Here is a 12,102-nt window from a genome sequence, read left to right on the forward strand (position 1 = left end):
CCCCTACCCCCTCCCCGCTTCCTAAAAGGGCAGGAGCTTTGTTCAGGGCTCCTGGGCAAAGATCCCTCCCTCGTCACCGTGCCAGGGCTGGCCCACCTGCCCCTCACCCAGCGCTGCCCAGTGGGCAGAACGGGACCTGGGCAGCGGTGCCGGTTCCTGCCTGTTGCCTGCACTGCGGCTGAAAGTGAAACAAGGCTCGCTGTGACTTTCGGCTCGGCTTGCTGTCCTACAAGACCACCTCGACACCTGCCCTGTGCCAGTGCCCTGCAGGCTGCCTTCGGGAACCTTCTGCCAGCGTCCTCTTTAGCTCACACATCTTTATTGCCCTCTCCTTGCGCTCTCTCACTGGCGTTTAATCGTGATCATGCTTTCACCAACTTAAAAGTTCCTTGGCTTTATGTCCTCCTCTTGTCAGCAACTGTCCTTTCTCCTTTAAGTTCTGGAACAAGACACAGCTCAGTTCAACCTTCAGCACAGGCTGTCCCCATGACCCAGAACACTGTTCTCTGTGCACTTCATCTGGCTCCATCCAGCTGTTCCTCACTAACTTCCTCTTCCAGGGAGTCCTCCTGGATTCTTCCATTCCTGGTTATGGACCTCACCTCTGGGTTCCCAGAGCACCTTGTGTTTGCCTTTATCAAAGTCCGTCATGTTTTATGTCTACTTACTGGTTACCCACCATCAACTGAGAATACTTGAAGACTAGGAACTTAATTGTTTATGTCTCAGGATGGCCAACACGGCCTGGCTCTTGATAGGCACTCAACAAATGCTTGGCAATGAGTAACACATTTAGTACAAGATAAAAAAAAAGTAATAACCCAGAGTATATTAGTCTATCTGTTAAAATTAAAAAAAATAACCCAGGCTATATTAGTCTATCTGTTATGTTACAGACACGTTTGCCCTCAAAGCTTATTTTTTAAAAACATATATGTTGTTTTTACCCCAAGGCTATAAAAATATCTATATATATTCTTTGCCTTGGTCATTATATTTTTTCATATTTCTAAATCCATATGGAGTTAAATTTCAGGATCCTTCTGATTAGGTGTTGTATCTTCTACACAAGTTCTTTATGGATTGATTGGTTTTTAACTTTCTTTTTAGCCTAAGTGAATTCTAACAAGAATAGAGTTATGAACTAGATGATCTTTTAAAGACACTTCAAATCTGAAGAGTTTATGAAATTTATGTATTGAAAATCAAAATTTCTTTCTAGATCATGCCTGACATAAAAATATATATGAACTGTAAAACAGATTTAAAATGTTAACTCTCACAAACACATAAAAGCAAACTTTAAACATTTTTAAATTAATAATTTTAAAGTTCTACTATATTTTCATTTATAGGTACTAAGAACCCTATCTTCCATCTTTACTGGTTTCTGCATCTCATTCTATTAGATTATTTCCAGAATTTTAGAATTGACACATAATCTGACAATGCTGAAAATGTGCTCAAACACCTGTATTCTGCAGAAAAGACCACTGTGAATATTAAAACTGAATTACTCCAAGTTATAAAAAAAGACAATATTTTAAAACCACTGTTAAAGTGAAATTACTTTGATATTAATTCAGAATAACTGAATTAAACTGACTGCATTTTTTGTTCTTACCCTTGGAAACGTTGTAAATCTATCCAGCTCTTCGACAAAGCAGAACATCTGCAAACTAATTGCTGACATAACAATCAAGAGGCTGGCAGTAAATACAACCAAACTTCCGAGCTTTTTTCCAGGACCAAATATCTTGTACACGAAGTCTTCTAATGCAGGTGAAATTTTAATAAGCCGAACTACCCGAAGAACCTATGTGGGAGAGAAAAACACACACACTCGATCGTTTATTTATACTGAATCTAAAATAAGTTCATACTAAAATCTCATTTTTCATAGCACTCTATAAAATCCCATTTAGCGATAAAACAATTTAATAACTAAGCTATCAGTAGCTCAGTGACTGCCATATAGCAAGAACTCAATAAATCCCAAAGGAATGAAGGAAGGAAAATGGTGACAACTCAGTGTTTTAATATATGATGTGATAATTCAAAGTGGCATTAATTAACACATATTGTTGAAATAAAATTGACATTTGTTCTAATGTTCAAATATTAAAGAAAACATTAGTTCAATATTAGGCATATTCATTGTCTCATAAAACAAACTTTCCTAGGGATTACTGTACATTCAAAAGGAAATTTAAAAAATCCATCTATCAAGGAGTCTTTACTCATGGCTGAGACTGCTACTCTAAGATCCATGCTATCCTTCCTTTAATTAATAGAACTTGCTGAATTTTAGCCTAGCAAGGCTACAGACTGCATTTTCCAGCCCCACTTTTATCTAGTTGTGGCCGGACTAGGTTCAGACCTATGGAATGAGAAAAGAAGTGATTTTTGCACTTTAAATTAAATAAATTTGCCCTGGACACTCTTTTTATACCTTCCTCTGGCTGGGAAATTAAAACAACTGTAACTGTCCCTTTGGAACAAAAATAGAAGCCTCGTATAGAAGATGATAGATTCGGTCCAACCCAACAGGCCTGCTTTCTGGATGGCCCTGGGGAGCAGAGCCACCTACTTGCCCTGGGCTCCCACCAACTGGAGAGAAACACACTTCTATCTTACGCAAGCCCTGTATTTTTTAGAACTTTGTTATACGTGCTCAGCTGGTTATCTAAACACACACATGTTTAAATGTTTTGCATATATATATATATATATATATATATATATATATATATATATGCAAAAACTCCCACCCATAACTAATTAATTTTCTTATTCACTTAACGAATATTATTATGTGCCAAACACTGTGTTGGACAAATAAGATTCAATGGCTATTAGTGTTACAAAGGGAGTATAATACAAAGGCACAGCTCTTAAGGGCATATCCATTAAAAATATAAAGTAGAATATAATTAAAAGTTGAAGTATAAAGTATGGAAAAGTAGCATTTTTCAACAAGTCTAAGATGCCATCGATTTTTTTATATACCACTGAGAAATTGAAAAATGCCGCCAATTAAAGTATAACACACCACTGATTATAAGACAGATCCCAGTTTAGAGATATTAAAATAGGAAAATTGTGGTCTTGGTATAAATGAAAGATGATTAAGTAGAATGGTAGTCCAAGATGGTTCGATATCAATAAGAGCTTAAGGTGTCTGTAAAGGCTTCTCAGGAGAAGAAAGAATACAGTAAGGAAGAGGAAATGCTTCAAAAACCTAGATTTAAATTTTTACACAGAATAACATGCGTTTGGATTTTTCTAGCAACCCTAGCTTCCTAATCCTCCTGATTTTCCTTTGGCAAATCATTCCCACTCTGCTTTTGGTCTATGAGGTCCAGAAGGGACTCCCTGACCCCCATGATCCAGGCCTGGCCAGGGTATTCACAATGACCTCAGTCATCAGAACTTTTGTGGGACCTGTGAGAGGTGTCCTATTTTTTAGCCCCAATTGGAATTACTGTTAAGAGCCACATAAGCCCTGAGCTTCTGGGAGCCATCTTAGCCACCACAGGGACAAAGAGAGCTTAAAAATGATACCAACACAGAAGCAAGGTGAGTGGAGAAAGGGACGGGGTCCCAATAATACCACGTTAGCCTCTGAATTTGGCCATCCCTGAAGCCACATTTACCTGCTACCCCCAGACTCTGAATTAACAGGAACTACTAATGGTGAACCGTATTCTTATTGTCTGCAGAACACAAATATCAATAGTATGAGTTGTAGCTGCACGTCTAATAAACTAATGGACAAATGTTTAAAGAAGTTGAGAAAATGCAGATTTCCTTCATGCTCATTTAAAATACTTAACACAATACTTAAAGAAGAAAATTTATGTGAGAAATTATATTGTTCAAATTAAACATTATACCACAGGCATGGTTAAGCTACTAGTTTTTCCCGCTATAATTCTTAACATACATTTCCAAATCAGAACATATTACACTTGGGTCATCTTCCCAAATAACAAGCAAACAGCTTTATCATAAGAACTATTAAAATAGTAACATCCAGAATAATAATATGAAAAGATTTTACACTTTTATTTATTCTTAGACATAAATGATTCAGTATCTAATCGTTAAACAGCTGAGTCCAGGAAAGTTTACAGGAACAATTCAACTGGTTTATTGCTCAAATTTCAGTACCTTGTGTTTTCTCCACTTGCATTAAAATCATATTTAAAAGATTGCCTAAGTAATCTTGAATCCTGTCCCAAATTCTAATAAAAACAGTCTATGCACATCTGTGCAATTTTGATAAATTAATATTTCATTAGCTGGAAGAAACATAACTTAACACAATTCCCACATTGGTGATTTGATCAGCATTTTCAAAGGGGTAGGCCTGCATCCATGGAAAGGCAAAATCCTTATCGGTGACTCTAATTATGCCTTTTCATTTATTTGGGGATAAGTATGCTTTTCGCTCTGTCTACCCAATAAAGCCTTTTGATTCTGTGTTCCTACAGATACGAAACAAAGTAAACCATACATTCAAAGATAAGCACTGCAGGACATTTTGTGGTTGCTTCCAAAGCACATTTTCCTGGTCACATTTCTAAGCCTGTTGCTAAAGGTCACTCTGCTGATTAATAGTGAGATACTGTAGCAATTGTGTGGTTAAGAATATGAATATAAGATTAAACTTCTTGGGAATGAGTTTCCACCATTTGCTAGTTATGTGGTCTTGGGTGAGTTATTCAGTCTCTAGGGATCACAGTTTACATTCTATCAAAACAGTTTATTCTCTAACGAGAAACAAATGAAGCCATGCACTTGGCAGAGTGCCTGGCACATAGTAGGTGCACAATAAATACCAACTGGTGTCATCACCCTGCTATGTCAGAACCAGAGCATTTTGTGAAGACTTTATTACTCCCTGTACTATGCCCTATGTTCACTCCATCAAGCATGTGTTCTCCTTAGGACAGGTGCCATGTAGTTCTCTCTACCTGGAATGTGTCTACCCAGACCTTCTCAAGGTTCGCTCCTTCTCTGCCCAAATGCCCCCTCTTCAAAGAGGGCTTCCCTGAACAAACTTATCTAAAATAGCACCCTCACCGCACAACTTCTATCCTTTTCACTCAGCTTGTTTCTCCTGGACGGCATTTCCTGTACTCGCATTCCTTTCATGCACTCGTACTTGTGTACTTGTGTGTACTTGTGTATGAACTGTTTGCCCTCTAGAATGCAAGCTTCCCAAGGTGGGCATCTTCTCTGCCTTGTTCACTTCTCTGCCCTCAGGATCTGGAAGAGTCCCTGGCACATAGTAGGTGCTCAGGAAATCTCATCTGAATAAAGAGATGGATAACACCCAATTCTCAGAGATAACTGATATAAAGGGAGACATTTTGTACTAAATTGTTGACTTCATTTAGATATGAAAAATGTGACATTCACTACAGGAAGAACTGCTGCCAGCACAATGAAGGAAAGTCAAGTGAAATGAGAAGCAAGCGTGAGGACCAACAGGGGAGATCAAAGTCAGCCCATAAAGAGCCAATCTGTTCAGTACAGTGGGTTCTCCAGATGTGAATTTGCAAAAATCCTTGTGACATCTAAGTTTCTTGAGAGATTTAGCTTTTAGGCACAAAATAACTGAGACAGTGTTTATCTCATTAGACAAATATAAACTTGGCCATGTATAGAGAGATACAAAGGAAAATCACTCAACTATTAACATAAACTATTACAAATTATACAGACATTAAAATTGCAAACTTCACTGACCTTGTATTGTGACTGTATTTATAGCTATATGTCTCTATATAAAACGATTGGAGCCATGCACACTGATTTTAGATATTTTGTGAAAAACAGAGTAGAAGAAAAAACCTAGTGGTTAGGACTCCGTGCTCTCACTGCTGAGGGTCCCAATTCGATCCCTGGTTAGGGAACTAAAAACCCCATAAGCCACGCAGCCGAAAAAAAAACAACCCAGAGGTGGTGACTTTTAATCATTTGTAATAATTTGGTTTATTTCTCTCCAGTCATTTTTTCATTTATAGGTATTTTACATACATATATAGAGCTATATATGTTATATATAGCATGGATATGTAGCTATACTTGTTCTATAATTTTATACTGTTTTGCATTTAAATAGAACAATCATATCTCTAAGTTACTACAAATTCATCATAATTATTTTTATGGTCAAATTTGCATATGAGTTACTAAGCTATTCCTCATATGCTTACCACTTAAACAGTTCCCATTTTTTTCTCTCATAAACAATTCTAGAATGAATATCTTTGTGTGCAAAATTCTGACCTATTTGTAACTTTTCACTGAAAAATTATCTATGAGAAATGATAAGAATTTTAAAGCCCTGAATATATCTTATACGGTACCCTTGCTGAAATAGGCTTTGATGTCTTTCTTAATGTAATAGGTTTGGAAAAAAGATATGTTGTAGTTTTGACTATGAGGCATATTTTCTGTAATTATGTACAATGATTCTCTAATGTAGGTACTAAATGCTCATGTTGATCTTGTGAATCTAGACAGCAGTGCCCAAGAGCATATAATGAAACAAATGTTTGGAAAGCATATTTTGTATCAAGAGTTTCAAACATGTGTATGTCTCTTGCCCCAGGCATCTCACCTATGATAACTAAGGCTGAGGATATAACCCAACCAGTGGCAAGGGATTTTTGTTCAAAGATGTTGACAGTACTGAAAGCTTGAACCATGATACCCTCTGTGAGTTCAGTGTGCTTGGCTGTGATTACGAGAGGCTCAGCTTTTCATGTGTGTTTGTGGGGTATGTTTTTCATTTTTGTGAATTGTATTTTCATGTCCTTTCTCCCAGGCGTCAGGAGTGCTGAGTTTCAGGTCACGATCGGGCACTTGAAGTTAATACTGCTCTGAAAATGATGGCTTTGGTATCATCAATAAGTAAGTTCAGTGAAGTTGGAATGCATTTTCTTTCATCTAAGGAGTTAGAATCTTGTTTCTTTAAAAATTCTACTGCCATTTTATTCTCCAACTATTTTAAAATATCTATGAAGAAAACAATGCAACTTCTGATATTTACATGATAAATTATACAAATGACCAATTTCGAGTCAGAAAAATGACTATACTTGAGATTTTAAAAATTAAGATATCCCATATACATATATTATATTTTGACCAAGTTGTTAAAAGAACGCTCAGCACATTGCTATTATTCAACAATTACAAAGAACATAAGTAATAATTACTTTTGTTTACTGAATAATTATAAAGTAATGTGATTGAATATATCACATTTATAAAAACAGATATCCAGTTATTATAAACAAAGTAAAAAATTATAGGTATTGTTATTTAATCATCACAAAGAAAATAATAGGAATTCATAAATAATGAAGTATGACTAATTACAATCTGTAAAGGTAAGTTTTATTTCTTATTATTTCAACTGTAAGTTAGTGTTGAGCAAACATATTTAGACTTATTGAGAAGGGAGAACTACACTTGGAATTAAATTCATATTTCCTGCTCTTTAAAGTGTGTGTCAACATCTGATGTAGTTGAAAATTTTACATGTATGCACAGATGCATAATATCCATGTATATATATAAAATATGTACTTCTACACACTGTGCTGTTTATGAACTGTATGTAAAACATCTCCATTTATTACTCTGAATTTTCAGAGTTTTTAAAACAATGAAATGAATGCACTATTTTTGGTATTTAAAATGTCATAGGGCCTATTTGAAGTTTGTATTTACTACAGTTGTTGGTATTTTCCCTGGAAAGAAAAAAATTCTAAAGATCAATAGGCATTATTCGTATTACCTGAAAGTATGTGAATTGAGAATGATAAAGATCTGGATATACATGAAGAGTGGTTCCGATTACGAGCAGCAGTTCGAATTTGTGGAGAGATGAGCTAATATATCCAGTAAATCCCAAACACCATATCTTCAGAAGCGCTTCCAAATCAAAAAGTACCGTAAAAGCCACCTAGAGGAACAAAGGGACAGTGAAACTGTAATCTAAAACTATAATTTATTTCAAAATATTTCATATGTTTGTTAGTGCATGAATTTTAGCCACTATCATATAAAATGAGGAGCCATATCATATAAAAATCTAGAACAATATTGTTAAAAATACGGTTTTGAAACACACCAACTAGAACATCACAGACCAAATATATCTTAAGCAATCAGAGAAAAATATGTTAAAATGTTAAATGGTTGTGAGTGGTATTATTTCCTCATTATTCATCATTTGATATTAATTAAAAGTCATCGCCATTTATAGAATTACAGTACTATATACAGAAAGGCTGCATTTTTCTATAATTTGTATTTTCTAAAAAAAGTTTCTACAATGCACATGGTATAATATAATTACACTTACATATTACTAAGTGTAATTAAACTACAATTTATAAGTTTATATATCATTTATATCTTGGGCCACATAAACAGCAGAGAATTTTGGATTTTATTGGGTTGGCCAAAAAGTTCGTTCGGGTTTTTCCATCACATCTTAGGGAAAAACCCAAACGAACTTTTTGGCCAACCCAATATAACAAGGAGTTTATGTGTGTGTGCATATGCACACATAAATTAATATGTTAATATGTCTACATTATTAACTTTATAAATTAACAATCCACATTACTGTGTTAATGAATTTGTTCAATCTCTTAATCTATCACATTAATTCTAGGAATTTGCTATTGCAAATAACAATATTATAAAGTACATATACAAACATAGCATACTATTTTTCGTTTACTTGTCCTATGGATAAGAGCACTCATTTTATAAAGAAGTTTACAACTGGAATTAAAATGGCAATATAATATTAACTTTTAAAAATTTTTATTGGATAGTTGATTTACAATGTTGTGTTAGTTTCAGGTGTGCAGCAAAGTGAATCCGTTATACACACAACCACTGTTTTTTAGATTCTTTTCCCATATAAGTGATTACAGAGTACTGAGTAGAGTTCCCTGTGCTCTACAGCAGGTCCTTATTAGTTATCTAGTTTATATACAGTAGTGTGTACATGTCAGTGACATAAGATTAACTTCTAATTAAAGAGCACAGCTAGTCATAACACATCCCTGTCAGACGATACCAAATGATTTGCTGGAAGATAGGAATAAAGGATAGCTTGCTTCTCTTTTTCTAGGCCAACATGGAAGGGATTTTCTTCCACACACATTTGGAAAATGTGAGGAAAGTGGAGTTTTAATAATAACATTTTTAGGACTGGAACATTAAAGGGATTGCAGATGGTTAATTTAGGTGTGAGGAGGAAATTAGCATTAGTTCTCTAGACCCACCTTGCTTCTTAATTTAAATTGACATGTCCCTTTTAAAAAATGTAACAGACACAGAAAAGAAACTTATGGTTACCAAAGGGGATAGTGAGGGTGGGGGAGATAAATTAAGAGTTTGGGAGTAACATATACACACTACTATGTATAAAATAGATAAACAACAAGGACCTACTCTATAGCACAGGGAACTAGACTCAATATCTTGTAATAGCCTATAATGGAAAAGAATCTGAAAAAGAATATATATATATATATATACACACATATATATACACACACACACATATATATGTGTATATATATGTATTCGACTGAATCACTTTGTTGTACACCTGAGACTAACACATTGTAAATTAACTATACTTCAATAAAAAAAAAGTGTAACAGAGTAATACATTTTAACTGTGAAATAATCCTAAATACATAAAGTATTAATAAAATTCCTGCCCACCTTTCCCAGGTGATTCATGGTAACCATGTTTTATATTCCCTCCTCATCCAAACATACATAATCACACAATGGGCTTACATTTTATGTGTCATTCTGCAGCTTCTCACTAACAATCATGGACATGCCTTCAGGTTAAGAGATATAAGTTCTACTTATTCTTTTTATCAGCTGCATAATTTTGCATGGTATTCAATGTTTATTTAATTCAACATTTTCCCTACTGATTCGTTAAAGCGCGGTACTTCTTGGATAAGGAATCACCAGGAAAAATGGTTAAGCATTTTGCTACTTCAAAAACAGACCGTACTGACCATCCTCATGCAATATCAGTTTTTACTGGGCTTTCCTATCTGTAAGTAGAGTCTCAAACCTGGCATCTCTGGGGCAAAGGGCATGTTTGCCCACTTTAAATTTTAGAAAGCATTAAGAGATTACTTTCAAAATGTTACATTGTCATTTGCCTTTCAGCAAGGTAGGAAAGTGTTTCTTGTCCTAAATCTGTACCATCACCTGATGTAATCAAACTTAATAAAACTTTTGCTTAGCTGTCCAGATGTGTATTGATGACTTAGATTATTTTTTTTAAAACAATTTTCTGTTCATAACCTTGCCAATTTTCTATAGTGGTGTTGTTTCTTTCTTATCAGTTTTTGGAGTTGTTGATATTAAGGACATTCATCTTTGTCTGTCTGCTATATAAACTGAAATATTTTTTCCCTAGTCAATAGTTAGATTTTTAACTCTAGTGGAATTAGTTCTATAAGCACTTTAATTTTGATATGGTCACATGTGTCCATCTTTATAACTTTTTTCTTTACCTTGTACATATAAAGCTTTAGAAGGATTAATAACTAGTCTTCTTATCTAGAAACACACTATGTTTTCTATTTATTTGGCCCATATTCTTTAATAAAATTTTCCCCATAAAGATATGTTATTGTTTGATTTTGAAATTTATTTCTATGCATTTAATATTCTAGTCACTAATGAAAATGAATTTTTTTACCTTTTTTATTTTTATTTTTTTTTTACCATTTCTACCTAGTTATTTCCAGTGGAAAGAAAAGCTACTGATTTATTTATATTGATATTTCTCAACTCGCCTTACTAAATTCTTCTATTAATTCTAACATTTTTAAAATCTCTTGGGGTTTATAAACATATATATATTTCACGTGCCAATGAAGATATGATGTTTTTCAAGATTTATTTTGGAGTTAACTGTATTAATTCACTAGCTATAATGGTATAGCCAAATAGTAATATATACTAAGTAATGCGGTGGTAATAACAGGAGTCCATAATATGCTCCTTATTTTCAATGAAAGTTTCTCAGTATTCATATATAATGGTTGCAGTGAGCTTAGGGTAATAATTTCTACCATGTTTAAGGACTTTCTTTCTCTTTTATTTTACTTAGAGGGCTTTAGCCTTTAATTCATTGAGGCAATGAAATATATCACAGGAGTCCTTGATTTGTATATTCCTAGAATAAACCCTAGAAGCTTATGCTGATTTTATTGGATAATATTTTATTTATAATTTTTGCAGCTACTGTCATAAATAAAATTGGTCTATAATTTTACTTATACTATAATTATAAGGTTTAGGTTAAGCCTGTGGTAGCTTTATCAAACTTATTAAGGAGTTTTCCACCTTTTGTACAATCTGTAATTTCTTAAATAAAATAAGAATTATCTCATCTTTGAAAGTAGATCAAAATCCAGCAGAAAAACCACATGGGCCCAATCTTTTTTGTAATGGTAGATCAAAGCTTTCCAATATTCTTCTGATCAGCTTTTTTACCTCGTCCATCAACTTGGTAGTTTGTACTTTGCCAGGAAATCATTAATTTCCTCTAGATTTTCAAGACCTGTATTTAGAGTACTTTTTTTTTTTTTTTCAGAAAGAACTGGTTCAGCAGAGGGCATGAGGTGTCTTACAAATTTGGTACCCCTTTAAGTCAATTTCTTGGCTGACATTTCTCAGACCTGAAAGTAATGTGATTTTGAACTCCAATCCCACGCGGGCAGGCTTGTGCTGACACATTTTCACAAAGCGTACTCTTTCTCTACTCTTTTGGAGTCAAGGTCAAGACTGAAGGTTTCCCCACTATTTGCTTCTGAGGGATGGACATTTTCCTTCTCTCATTGAGGTACAGACCTCATGTGTCCTGATGTTACATGGGGGTGTCTCTGTGTTGACTCTTCACCTTGAACAGCCCCTCTGTCTGTCCAGGATACAGCTCTTAAAATGGCAAGTTCTAGGTGACAAGCATATGCAAATACCCTCAGGGCAGCCACTGGCCTTAGAGCCCACTAGCTGTTC

At 34.6% G+C, this 12,102-nt stretch overlaps 1 protein-coding gene across 1 annotated transcript in view; it reads right to left on the reverse strand.

Moving 5' to 3' along the window:
• NALCN (sodium leak channel, non-selective) overlaps window positions 1-12,102 on the reverse strand; it is a 264,944-nt gene that overhangs the window by 148,546 nt on the left and 104,296 nt on the right. Inside the window, 2 exon segments of the mRNA XM_059902583.1 lie at window positions 1,625-1,816; window positions 7,820-7,987. Coding sequence (XP_059758566.1) covers window positions 1,625-1,816; window positions 7,820-7,987 — 360 coding nt within the window.

The sequence above is a fragment of the Balaenoptera ricei genome, chromosome 18, assembly GCF_028023285.1.
Source record: "Balaenoptera ricei isolate mBalRic1 chromosome 18, mBalRic1.hap2, whole genome shotgun sequence".
Classification (NCBI taxonomy): Eukaryota; Metazoa; Chordata; class Mammalia; order Artiodactyla; family Balaenopteridae; genus Balaenoptera; species Balaenoptera ricei.